General features: G+C 39.0%; 1 protein-coding gene across 1 annotated transcript in view; it reads left to right on the top strand.

Moving 5' to 3' along the window:
• LOC128705785 (alpha-2-macroglobulin-like) overlaps nt 1-14,664 on the top strand; it is a 177,135-nt gene that overhangs the window by 17,943 nt on the left and 144,528 nt on the right. Inside the window, exon 6 of the mRNA XM_070085794.1 lies at nt 12,492-12,720. Coding sequence (XP_069941895.1) covers nt 12,492-12,720 — 229 coding nt within the window. The remainder of the gene's footprint in view (nt 1-12,491; nt 12,721-14,664) is intronic.

Here is a 14,664-nt window from a genome sequence, read left to right as displayed (position 1 = left end):
GCAGAAGGGTGCTTTTCACTACAGTTATAAAACTGCAACATTAACACCCCTCCTTCAGAGTGCAGGCACTGTACTTCCCATCTCCAAGACTCAAGTCCGGCCTGCCGGTTTCCCTGAATCCCTTCATAAATGTTACATTGCTCACACTCCAGCAGCACGTCAAGTATTAAAAACCATTTTTCTCCATTCACTCCTATCAAACACGCTCACGCATGCCTGCTGGAAGTCCAAGCCCCTCGCACACAAATCCTCCTTTACCCCCTCCCTCCAACCTTTCCTAGGCCGACCCCTACCCCGCCTTCCTTCCACTACAGACTGATACACTCTTGAAGTCATTCTGTTTCGCTCCATTCTCTCTACATGTCCGAACCACCTCAACAACCCTTCCTCAGCCCTCTGGACAACAGTTTTGGTAATCCCGCACCTCCTCCTAACTTCCAAACTACGAATTCTCTGCATTATATTCACACCACACATTGCCCTCAGACATGACATCTCCACTGCCTCCAGCCTTCTCCTCGCTGCAACATTCATCACCCATGCTTCACACCCATATAAGAGCGTTGGTAAAACTATACTCTCATACATTCCCCTCTTTGCCTCCAAGGACAAAGTTCTTTGTCTCCACAGACTCCTAAGTGCACCACTCACTCTTTTTCCCTCATCAATTCTATGATTCACCTCATCTTTCATAGACCCATCCGCTGACACGTCCACTCCCAAATATCTGAATACGTTCACCTCCTCCATACTCTCTCCCTCGAATCTGATATCCAATCTTTCATCACCTAATCTTTTTGTTATCCTCATAACCTTACTCTTTCCTGTATTCACCTTTAATTTTCTTCTTTTGCACACCCTACCAAATTCATCCACCAATCTCTGCAACTTCTCTTCAGAGAAGTTGCAGAGATTGTATATATATATATATATATATATATATATATATATATATATATATATATATATATATATATATATATATATATATATATATGTATATATTCATATATATATATATATATATATATATATATATATATATATATATATATATATATATATATATATATATATATATATATTATATATATATATATATATATATATATATATATATATATATATATATATATATATATATATATATATATATATATATATATATATGTATATATTCATATATTATATATATATATATATATATATATATATATATATATATATATATATATATATATATATATATATACATATGTATATATATATATATATATATATATATATATATATATATATATATATATATATATATATATATGTCGTGTCGAATATGTAAAACTGGTCAATTAGCAAGAACTCATTTAAAATTAAGTCCTTTCTAAAATTTTCTCTTATACATTTAAAGATATATTTTTTTCATTAATGTTGATGTAAAAATTTATAATTTTGCACCAAAAGGAACTTAGAAAACTTACCTAACCTTATTATAACAAGCGCAATTTATTTTAACCTAACCCAACTTAATATATTTTAGATTTGTTTACAATAATTTAATACTAAACAAACACAGTGAAATATATTTTTTTCGTTAGGTTCAGAATGATTTTGGCGAAATTATTGCATACACAAAATTTCACTTGTCCTATATGGCAAGATGAGCGTTGCTATTTAAGCCAAGATCGCAAGTTCTGCTTATTCGGCACGACATATATATATATATATATATACAGATATAGATATATATATAAATATAGATATACATATATATATATAGATATATACATATATATATATATAAATATATATATAGATATATATATATATATATATATATATACATATATATATATATATACATATATATATATATATATATATATATATATATATATGGCTACATGCCAAGGTATTGTCCAGTGTGGGTAGATTGGTAAAGCACTGCGTACCTTGTCCTAAGGTTCGTAGGTTCGAGTCTCCTTCAGCCAGAGATCAGTGTTTGTGTAGATTAGGCATGCTCTCGCGAATTCCGTGCATTGTTCAAATCTCTAGTAAGGCTGATGCATGCAGGGGATGAGATGAAAAGCTGTAAGCCTTCTCCCTGAAAGCTGGCTGCCTTGGATCAAACGTGTAGCGCATGCTACACGCCAAGGTATTGTCCAGTGTGGGTAGATTGGTAAAGCACTGCGTACCTTGTCCTAAGGTTCGTAGGTTCGAGTCTCCTTCAGCCAGAGATCAGTGTTTGTGTATATTTCGCATGCTCTCGCGAATTCCTTGCATTGTTCAAATCTCTAGTAAGGCTGATGCATGCAGGGGATGAGATGAAAAGCCGTAAGCCTTCTCCCTGAAAGCTGGCTGCCTTGGATCAAACGTGTAGCGCATGCTACACGCCGAGGTATTGTCCAGTGTGGGTAGATTGGTAAAGCACTGCGTACCTTGTCCTAAGGTTCGTAGGTTCGAGTCTCCTTCAGCCAGAGATCAGTGTTTGTGTATATTTCGCATGCTCTCGCGAATTCCTTGCATATATATATATATATATATATATATATATATATATATATATATATATATATATATATATATATTTATATGTATATGTCGTGCCGAATAGGCAGAACTTGCAATCTTGGTTTAAATAGCAACGCTCAATTTGCCATATAGGACAAGTGAAAATTTGTGTATGCAATAATTTCGTCAAAATCATTCTGAACCTAACGAAAAAAATATATTTCACTGTGTTTGTTTAGTATTAAATTATTGTAAACAATTCTAAAATATATATAGTTGGGTTAGGCTAAAATAAATTGTTCTTTTTATAATAAGGTTTGGTAAGTTTTCTAAGATTCTTTTGGTGCAAAATTAAAAATTTTTACATTAACATTAATGAAAAAATATATCTTTAAACGTATAAGAGAAATTTTTAGAAAGGACCTAATTTTAAATGAATTCTTGCTAATTGACCAGTTTTACATATTCGGCACGACATATATATATATATATATATATATATATATATATATATATATATATATATATATATATATATATATATATATATATATATATATATATATATATATATATATATATATATATATTTTTTTTTTTTTTTTTTTTTTTTTTTTTTTCAACAAGTTGGCCGTCTCCCACCGAGGCAGGGTGACCCCCCAAAAAAAAAAAATCCCAAAAAAAGAAAATTCTTTCATCAGTTTTACATATTCGGCACGACATATATATATATATATCTATATATATATATATATATATATATATATATATATATATATATATATATATTTGTATATATATTTTTTATTTTTTTTTTTTTTTCCACAAGTCGGCCGTCTCCCGCCGAGGCAGGGTGACCCCCCAAAAAAAAAAATCCCAAAAAAAGAAAATTCTTTCATCATCATTCAACACTTTCACCTCACTCACACATTATCACTGTTTTTGCAGAGGTGCTCAGAATACAACAGTTTAATATATACATATAAAGATACACAACATATCCCTCCAAACTGCCAATATCCCAAACCCCTCCTTTAAGTGACCTTGTTAAAGTGCAGGCATTGTACTTCCCATTTCCATATATATACAATAAGATCACGGTAAACAGGTGATTTTAAAATATGCAAAACAACCACTGTGAAAGAGTAGTGAAATTCTAAGCGTTTTCGTGACTACTCACATTGTCAAGGAACTATGAAAGTAATACATCAAAGGAAGGCAATTAAAGGGATTAGGCAACACCTCGCAGCCAACTCCCACATCAAAGAAACACCTAACGCGCGACAATACCGGACTCATAAGAAAAGAGGAACACTGCAGTAGGTCCGATTGTCCAACTAGACAGGTCCTCACGACATCCCACTAACAAATTATTCTACCCAAGAAATAAGGTTTATTTGTCCAATGTATTATTAAACTCTAACCAAATTTTATTAATTATAAATGAATCTAATTTATATAAACCTAAGGAAACATTCATATTATTTTCAAAACTGCTTTTTATGAAACAAGATCCAATTATATTTCTGACAACCATGGACTTGCTTGATACAACTTTCTCAACTTTTTGAAAATCAATTGGATGGTTGAAACCTCTCACATGAATAAATAGAGCATTGGAATCTTGTCCAGTTCTAATGCTATATTTATGTTGTTTTAATCTAAGTTCGAGATTTCTACCAGTTTGACCGTAATAAACTTTATCGCAAATTTAACAAGGAATCTTATAGACACATCCGTCAACATTTTGAGGGGAATTCTTTATCAAAAGTTTTTTACTATATCAAGATTTTTAAATACAACTTTAATATTAAAAGTCTTAAGAAGAGAAGGCATATCAACCATGTTTCCATGGTAAGGGAGAACCAACATATTTTTAGTTGAATAAGGTTGGTTGTCCCTTTTTGGGCTGTAAAAAGTATTTCTAGCAATTTTAAATGATTTATCAATTACATTTCTCGGGTATTTCAGATCAATGGCTATTTCATATATTTTGAATATTTCTTCATCTATGAACTCTGGACTACAAATACGTAAAGCTCTCAAAAACACTGATGAGAAAACAGACAGTTTAACTTTATCTTGATGGGAAGAATAATAGTGGACATAGGAACAGTTATTTGTAGGTTTTCTGTAAATTTTAAATATGAATTCATTATTACTCTTAATAATTAAAACATCTAGAAAAGGCAATGAGTTATTTTCCTCAAACTCAACAGTAAAGCATATAGAATGGGCTAAGCTATTTAATTTGCCAAGGAAATGGTGTATATCTACATTCTTGGGCATAAGACACAAAATATCATCAACATATCTGAACCATTTTGCTCTATTAGGGAGGATTGTGTTAAGCAATCTTGTTTCAAAAAATTCCATGTATAGATTACTAAGAACAGGTGAAAGAGGATTTCCCATTGCCATACCAAATTTCTGAGTGTAAAACTTATCATTAAATACAAATTTTGCATCAACAATACAAAGTTTTATAAGTTTAATGATGGTAGGAACTGGCAATGGTAAATCATAATTAACGAGTTCTTCAGATAAGAAACTTAATAAATCATCAACAGGAACTTTCGTAAACAAGGAAGTAACATCAAATTAACCATGTTAAAATCATTTAAGTCAGTCAAGGAGCTTAATTTCTCAACTAAATAAAAGTTGTTTTTAATATTAAAGTTAGAAATTTTGCCAACAATAGGGCTCAAAATGTCAACAAGCCATTTGGATAATTTATATGAAACTGATCCTATGGAGCTAATAATTTATCTGACTGGATTACCTGGTTTGTGTGTTTTTATTAGTCCATACATGTAAGGTAAAGATGGATTAGTGGAAGTAAATTGTTTAACTAATTCATCTTTGCCTTTTAGTAGAAGTTTTATTGTTCTATTGAAATTACTATTAACGGTTTCTAAGGGATTCTTTCTAAGTTTAGAATAGGTTTCAGTATCTGAATAGGTTTCATTATCAAGGTCACTTAGGAGCTTCTCCACCTCCTCCTAAGTTGTGTGTAATTCATCCAACACTTGTTGGTATATCCCTCGTTGCTGTACCCCACTGTCTTGTCTTTCCATAGTCCCTTCAGCCTCCACTGTAAATACTTCCTGAAATGTCATGTTGAGCTCCTGACATACCTCCTGGTCGTTTCTTGTGTGTGTGTGTGTGTGTGTGTGTGTGTGTGTGTGTGTGTGTGTGTGTGTGTGTGTGTGTGTGTGTGTGTGTGTGTGTGTGTGTGTGTGCGTACTCACCTAATTGTACTCACCTAATTGTGGTTGCAGGGGTCGAGACTCAGCTCTTGGCCTCGCCTCTTCACCGACCGCTACTAGGTCCTCTCTCCCCCTGCTCCATGAGCTTTATCATACCTCGTCTTAAAACTATGTATAGTTCCTGCCTCCACTACATCGCTTGCCAGACTATTCCACTTCCTAACTACTCTGTGACTGAAGAGATGCTTCCTAACATCCCTTTGACTCAGCTGAGTCTTCAGCTTCCAATTGTGACCCCTTGTTTCTGTATCCCATCTCTGGAACATCCTGTCTCAGTCCACCTTGTCTATTCCACGCAGTATTTTGTATGTCGTTATCATGTCTCCGCTGACCCTCCTGTCCTCCAGTATTGTCAGACTGATTTCCCTTAACCTTTCTTCATAAGACATTTCCCTCAGCTCTGGAACTAGCCTTGTTGGAAATCTTTGCTCTTTCTCTAATTTCTTGACGTGTTTGACCAGGTGTGGGTTCCAAACTGGTGCTGCGTACTCCAGTATGGGCCTGACGTACACAGTGTATAAAGTCTTGAACGATTCCTTACTGAGGTAACGCTATTCTCAGGTTTGCCAAGCGCTCATATGCTGCAGCAGTTATCTGGTTAATGTGTGCTTCTGGCGATGAACTCTGTATTAAACTCACTCCTAGGTCTTTCTTAATGAGTGAGGTTTGCAGCCTTTGGCCTCCTAGCCTATACTCTGTCTGCAGTCTTCTTTGCCCTCCTCCGATCTTCATGACTTTGCATTTGGTGGGGTTAAATTCTAGGAGCCAGTTTCTGGACCACACATCCAGCCTGTCCAGGTCTCTTTGTAGACCTGTCTGGTCCGCGTATGATTTAATTCTCCTCATTAACTTCACGTCATCTGCAAACAGGGACACTTCTGAGTCTATCCCTTCCGTCATGTCGTTCACATATACCAAGAATATCACTGGTCCCAGGACTGACCCCTGTGGGACCCCGCTTGTCACTGGCGCCCACTGTGACACCTCATCACGGACCATGACTCGCCGTTGCCTCCCTGTTAGGTATTCTCTGATCCATTGCAGTGCCCTTCCTGTTATACGTGCCTGTTCCTCAAGCTTCTGTACTAATCTCTTGTGAGGAACTGTGTCGAAGGCCTTCTTGCAGTCCAAGAAAATGCAATTAACCCACCCCTCCCTCTCATTTCTTACTTCAGTTACCTTGTCATAAAACTCTAGTACGTTTGTGACACAGGATTTGCCTTCCATGAATCCGTGCTGGCTGTCGTTTATAATCTGTTCCGCTCCAGGTTCTCCACCACTCTCCTCCTGATAATCTTTTCCAAGACTTTCCATACTATACATGTCAGTGACACTGGTCAATAATTTAGTATTTAATTTCTGTCTTCCTTCTTAAAGATGGGGACTACATTTTCCTTCTTCCATACTTCAGGTAGTTGCCCAGTTTCAAGGGAAGTGTTGAAGATTTTTGTTAGTGGGACACGTAGTGTCTCCACCTTCTTTCCTCAGCCTGATTACCAGGTCCTTGATTGTTGTCTTCCTCCTGATGTGGCTGTAGAGTAGTTTCGGGTCAGACTTGACTTTCGATGCTATGTCATTTTCATACTGCCGCTGCGCCTCCCTCCTTACCTGTGCTTTTTCGTTTCTGGCTCGTCGACTAATCTTCTTATTCTCTTGAGTCCTTTGCCTTCTGTACTTTTTCCATACTCTAGAGCACTTAATTTTTGCCTCCCTGCACCTTTGGGTAAACCAAGGGCTCGTTCTGTCCTTCCCATTATTTCTGTTACCCTTGGGAACAAACCTTTTCTCTGCCTCCTTGCATTTTGTTGTTACAAAGTCCATCATTTCGTTAACTGATTTTTCTACCAACTCCTGTTCCCACTGAACCTCCTGCAGGAAGGTCCTCATTCCTGTGTAGTCCCCCCTTTTATAGTTTAGCTTTTCCCTTTCTACTCCTGTTACTCTCTACACTTTTAGCTCCACGATGTATTTAAAGCTCATAATTACGTGGTCACTAGCTCCAAGGGGCCTTTCATGTGTGATGTGCTCAATGTCTGAGCTACTCAGGGTGAACACGAGGTCCGGTCTTGCTGGTTCATCCTCCCCTCTCTCTCTGGTAGTATCCCTAACATGTTGGTGCATGAGATTTGCCAGCACCACATCCATCATCTTGGCTCTCCATGTTTCGGAACCCCCATGTGTGTAATGTAGGTGCTGGAGTGACACAGGAAAGTAATGTAACTAGCTGGAGTGAGACAGGGTTTGCCATGCGCCCCTATGCTGCCGGAGTTATCTGGTTGATGTGTGATTCCGGAGACGTGCTCGGTGTTATGCTTACCCCAAGATCCTTCAGTGAGATTTGCAGTCTTCGTCCGCCTAGCCTATACTCTGTCTGCGGTCTTCTTTGTCCTTGCCCAATCTTCATGACTTTCCATTTGACGGGGTTGAATTCGAGAAGCCAGTTGCTTGACCACGTGTTCAGCCTGTGCATGTTTCTTTGTAGTCCTGCCTGATCCTCATCTTATTTAACTCTCATCATCAACTTCACATCGTCTGTGAACAGGGACACTTCTGAGTCTATCCCTTCCATCATGTCATTCAGATATACCAAAAATACCAGTGGTCCTAGTTCTGATCCCTGTGGGACCCCACTCGTCACTGACACCCACTGTGATACCTCATCAAATACCATGACTCGTTGTCTCCTTGTCAGGCATTCTCTTATCCATTGCAGTGCCTTTCCTGTTATATGCACCTGATCCTCCAGCTTCTGCACTAATCTCGTCTGAGGAGCTGTGTCAAAGGCCTTCCTGCAGTCCAGGAAAATGCAACCAACCAACCCCTTTCTCTCGTGTCTTACTACTGTTACCTTGTCATAAAACTCCAGAAGGTTTGTGACACAAAATTTGCCTTCCATGAATCCGTGCTGGTTGTCGTTTATAATCTTGTTCCGTTCGAGGTGCTCCACCACTCTCCTCCTGATAATCTTCTTCATGACTTTGCTTACTATACACGTCAGTGACACTGGTCTGTAGTTTAGTGCCTCGTTTCTGTCTCCTTTCTTAAAAATAGGGACTACATTTGCTGTCTTCCATATCTCAGGTAGTTGCCCAGTTTCAAGGGAAGTGTTGAAGATTGTGGTTAGTGGCACACACAGCGTCTCTGCTCCTTCTCTCAAGGTCAATTAGCAGCTCCTGCACCACCTCCTCTGTTGTGTGTATGTCATCCAACACTTGTTGGTATATTCCCTGATGGTGTTTCGCTCTGTGCTGTCGTCCCAGAGCTCTTCCTGTTTCTACCGTAAATGCTTCCTTAAATCTCGTGTTAAGCTCACATACCTCATGATCGTTTCTTGTGAGTTCCCCATCTTCTGTCCTCAGCCTGATCACCTGGTCTTTGACTGTTGTCTTCCTCCTGATGTGGATATACAGCAGTTTCGGGTCAGATTTGACTTTCGATGCTATGTTGCCTTCATACAGTCGCTGGGCCTCTCTCCTTACCTGTGCATACTCGTTTCTGGCCTTCTGTACTTTTTCCATTCTCTAGTGCACTTAGTTTTTGCCTCCCTACACCTTCGGGTATGCCATGGGCTCGTTCTGGTCTTCCCATTGTTTATGTTGCCCTTGGGAACTAACCTTTCTTCTGCCTCCTTGCATTTTCTTGTTACGCACTCCATCATTTTGTTTACTGACGTTCCTACCAGTTCTGTGTCCCAATGAACCTCCTGCAGGAAGTTTTTCAAACCAGTGTAGTCCCCCCTTTTATAGTTTGGCATTTCCCATTCAACTCCTGTTACCTTCTCCACTTTTAACTCTACTATGTATTTAAAACATAGAACCTCGTGGTCACTAGCTCCTGGGGGCCTCTCATATGTGATGTCCTCGATGTCTGAACTGCTCAGGGTGAACACAAGGTCCAGTCTTGCTGGTTCATCCTCCCCTCTTTCTCTGGTAGTGTCCTTAACATGTTGATGCATGATGTTTTCCAGCTCTACATCACCATCATTTTGGCTCTCCATGTTTCGGGAATGCAATGTGGCTCCAGGTTTTCCCAATCGATTTCTCTGTTTTTGAAATCACCCATAACCAGTAACTTTGCTCTGCTCGAGTGAGCTCTTCTTGCCACCTCAGCCAGTGTGTCCAAACTTGCTCTGTTGCTCTCTCATATTCCTCTCTTGGCCTCCTGCAGTTCTGTGGTGGATTGTGCATCACTTCATTGACTACCTTATTTTCACCAAACTGAAGTGTACGCACTATGTAGTCCCTTTCTCCAATCTCGTTCATGCCTCCCATTTCCTCAAATTTCCATCGGTTTTTAACAAGCAGGGCAACCCCTCCTCCTCCTCTGCTCCTTCTATCTTTCCTCAAGATCTGATATCCTGGTGGGGAGATTTCATCTGTTATTGTCTCAGTGAGTTTCGTTTCTGTGACTGCTATGATGTCTGGGGACTTCTCATTCATTCTTTCACGTAATTCCTCATATTTATTCGTTATTACATCCGCATTCATGTACCAAACCTTCAACTTCTTTTCTAAAACTGTGATCCTGGGAGAATATTACGATTGGGAGAGCAGGAGCCCGGGCAGGGGCCTATGGGTAGTTGCGGTGGTGATGGAGGGAGAATTCCCATAGGGGGTTGCTATAGGGATGGGGATCATGGTGTGGGGAGTGGGGACAGAGGGATCAGTGTGTGACTGCTTATTTAGATTATTCAGTTGCCTTGGGTTTTCGTGGTTGGAATCCTTGTATGGGTGTCTCTGGGGTTGGGTGTTTGCCCTTCCACCTGTGCCTGGGTTATTCTTCTCTTCTTTCTTGTTTCCTCCCGTTCTTCCATTCGATTTTGTACTCTCTCTTAAAGTATCATCCAAGCCTCTTGTGTTCTGTCTCGATCGAAGTACACACTCTATAAGTCCAGTTTGTCTCTCAGTCGTGCTTTCTCCTGCAGGATCATGGTTGGAGTTGATTCTGCCTTGAAAATTGCTTTGAGAGGCCATTTCCTTCTCCTTGCAAACCACCCAATTCTCCGAAAATTTGTCACCTGGGTCATGTCACCCTCACCTATTGCCATCATGATACCTTCAATCGTTTTTTCGTCCTCCTATTTTCTTTCATTATAGGTTTTCCCTTCAGCTTCATGGAGCCCATAGAGAAAAACTGATCTCTCCCTTACTTCCTCCCACTGTGTCTCCCATTGCATCCCCTGAGGTGTTTTAGTTTCTTCCCTTGGTGTATTCCTTATTTCAATCCCTTCCCCAGCTGAGGTAGTGACCCAGTTTGGCGAATATTTTTAAGCACTGTGGAAGACTACTACAATTGACTCGTGTGCCGTCTTAATTGAGTACTGATGGCATAGTCTAGCTTCCAGCATTTTACCTGACAGCCTTACACAGAACTGCTCGCAGACAGTATATGGAATCTTATAACTACCTACTACACTGCTCGTTGCATTCTTAGGTTTTCCGAAGACAATGTTTATATAAAATCATTTCAGTGTAACTAAGTATAATTAAGTTTTTATTATAAGGTAAAGCTCTATGACCCTTGTAGGTTTAGCGTTTCATTTGTCATTATAATAATAATAATTATAAGATAAAATTAAGACATTTTTAATATGAGGTGAATCATGCAGTAATTTTGCAATAATCCTGTTGTATTCTTACTAAGCTTCTAATAACAAAGTCGTTGGGATACCTTAATTTTGAGGCAATATTATTTTTATCTATATCTATCAGCAGTGCAATACTTGTATAATACGTGTATACCTATACCATGTATCATGTATAGACAGGCTCCCTGGCCAAGCCTTAGTCACGTGAACACCGTCTGAGCCACTCTGAGGCCATCCTTCGGAGGCCTCTGTCTCCATCACGACCAAACTTAAACAAGATTTGATAGATTAGACACATGTGCAACTCTTTGGTATCTTTATTGAGGAAACGTTTCGCCACACAGTGGCTTCATCAGTCCATACAAAGGAGAAACTTGAAGAACAGAAGGAGAATGAGGTAATCAGTCCCTCAACCTTGAGTCGATGTGGTCAGTCCATCAATCTTGAGTAGAATACTACTCAATTAGAATACTAATATTCTACTCAAGATTGATGGACTGACCACATCGACTCAAGGTTGAGGGACTGATTACCTCATTCTCATCCTGTTCTTCAAGTTTCTCCTTTATATGGACTGATGAAGCCACTGTGTGGCGAAACGTTTCCTCAATAAAGATACCCAAGAGTTGCACATGTGTCTAATTTAACAACGTGTCGGTTCTCTAAACCATTCATCTACAAGATTTGATAGGCTGGACTCGCCGTGGATATCAGTATATCGCCTCCATAGCGGATTTATTTTGTATTTTTGCTACCACCACTTCCTAAATTTTTTCGGTGTCTTATTTATAATTTTTTTTCCGGTTATTAATTATTCTATGTGTGAACATTTTATTTTTCTTTATTCTCAGAAACATTTCTTTTCCAGTATATTTGCAATTTTAATATTATTACCAAGTTATTGATTTATTTTCAAAATTTTTGGCATTCATCCATAATTTTATTGTTAGAAATTTCTTGAGAAGGAACAACTCAACACAGAAATTAATTCAATTTCCAGTAATCATTCTTTTAGAAGCTGTGTTCCTGGTGCAAACAGTGAAGTTAGCAACCATAGTACCAGAACTTATATATTTACAATATGTGTAGTAATATTTGAGGTTAACTAAATAGTTTATTGTGTTCAGGTCTTCTGGTGTGAGCAGTCAAGACCTGACAGTGCCAGACACCATCACTCAGTGGGTGGGCAAGGCTGTGTGTGCACACCCAGAGAAGGGCTTGGGTCTTTCCCAGAGAAAGTCCATCATTACCTTCACGCCCTTCTTCTTAGACCTCACCTTTCCACCCACTGTCAAGAGAGGCGAGATCCTTCCCGTCAAGATGTCCATCTTCAACTACCTGAATCAGCCAATACCTGTAAGTATCTAATATTAAATATTTGGTTCACTAAGTCCCTGTAATTATATATTTTTCTAATACCTGAGACAGCTAATCCGCTGATCCAATTAAATCCTCCAAGTCAACTTCTGCCAAAGCCTTAACGCTGAGGTCAGTGGTCACCTGCGGTCATACCTGCCTAAGCTCTGGGAGTTAGCATGGGGTGTTACCAAGCACCATGGCTTGCTGAAGTGTTTTAGAATCTCAGGTTCAAGTGTTCAAGAAGGAGATTCTACTTCTTCAGGAGGGAAATGGGAGGCTGAAGCTTCGCATAGATGAGATTGGGAGCGAGTGTGAGAAGGATTTAGCTGGTAAGGAAGGAATGGTCGCCAGCAGTGATAGTGGCAGCCGCTCTAAGTGGCAAGTGGTTTACAGTTCAGGAAGAAGGAAGATGAGGAGAGTTAATAGAGAAGCTGTGAAGGTAGGAAATGGATTCTCTGTTCTCCAAGACGAGTGTACTTCAGTGAATAACAAAAAAGGCACAATACCGTGACTGGAACGATACACAAATAACCCGCACATAAAACAGAGAAGCTTACGACGACGTTTCGGTCCGACTTGGACCACTTGGACCATTGACCATTGTGACTTTGTCAATGGTCCAAGTCAGACCGAAACGTCGTCGTAAGCTTCTCTCTTTTATGTGCGGGTTATTTGTGTACTTCAGTGGTTAGTGAGGTTGAAGGTACCACTGATTCCCCTGCTAATCAAGGTAGGAATATTTTAATAGTAGGCGATTCTCAGGTAAGATATATGGACCGTACATTTTGTAACAGAGACAGAAAGGCCAGACAGAGAGTGTGTCTTCCTGGAGCTGGTGTTGGTGACATAGTCAGCAGGTTGGATAATATTATGGCAGGTAATGGGAACAAGCCCATTATCTGTCTTAGTGCTGGGGGTAATGACATTGGGAAGGGCAGGAGAGAGGAGCTGCTGGATAAGTACAGGTCAGCCATAGAAGTAGTTAGGTCTAAGAGAGGGATCCCAGTCATATGTAGCATCTTGCCTAGAAAGGGAGTGGGCAATGAATGGATGTCTAGGGCAATTGGTATAAATTGCTGGCTAGACAGGTACTGCAAGGAACTTGCAATCCCATTCATTGATAACTGGGACCTATTCTTTGGCAAACGTGATATGTATGCAAGGGATGGGGTTCATCTCTCTGGGGATGGAGTGGTTGCATTAGCCAATTCAATTGAGAGGGTAATTGATGATTTGTCTAGGAATTTAAACTGATAGATTATAGAGGTATGGGTGTTTGTGGGAAACAATCGGGCTGCAGCATTTTGGTTAAAAACAGCATTTATTACCGGGATACCTCAGGGATATGTTTAAAGGGCAATATTCAAAATAAAGTTGCTAGTAATGGCAAACCAACTGATCAACAAACAAAGAGGGAGAGTAGAAAGCAACGAGTGACTAGCTCCCTTAAGGTTTACTGTACAAATAGTAGGAGTCTAAAAATATGATAGATGAGCTAAGATTACTTGCAAGTGTAGGTAATATAGATATTATTGGTATAACAGAGACCTGATTCAACCTGAAAGATAGAGAAATGCCTTCTGAATGCAACATACAAGGTTATAAACTATTCCACACTGATAGGGTCAGCAGGAAGGGTGGTGGAGTGGCGATGAATGTCAGAGAAAATTTAAATTGTTGTCTTAGACATGATATAAGATTAGAAACACCGAACACAATCCGTTTGGCTACAGTTTCTCGAGGGACATGACAAATTAATTTTGGGTGTGATTTATAGGCCCCCAAAACTTGATAGGGCCAACTTCATGGGACTGAAAAATTACCTGGGTGAGCTAAATTGGGATGTCCTGACTATGGGTCAGGTAGGTGATCTTGGTTGCCAATATGACGTTTTTCAGAGCATATTTCTAGTTGCCCAGACAACTTTTGTTCCGAGTAGGG

The sequence above is a fragment of the Cherax quadricarinatus genome, chromosome 1 (genome assembly GCF_038502225.1).
Source record: "Cherax quadricarinatus isolate ZL_2023a chromosome 1, ASM3850222v1, whole genome shotgun sequence".
In the NCBI taxonomy this organism is placed as follows: domain Eukaryota; kingdom Metazoa; phylum Arthropoda; class Malacostraca; order Decapoda; family Parastacidae; genus Cherax; species Cherax quadricarinatus.
The sequence above is the reverse complement of the archived record's forward strand: the minus strand, read 5'-3'. Positions and strand labels throughout refer to the sequence as shown.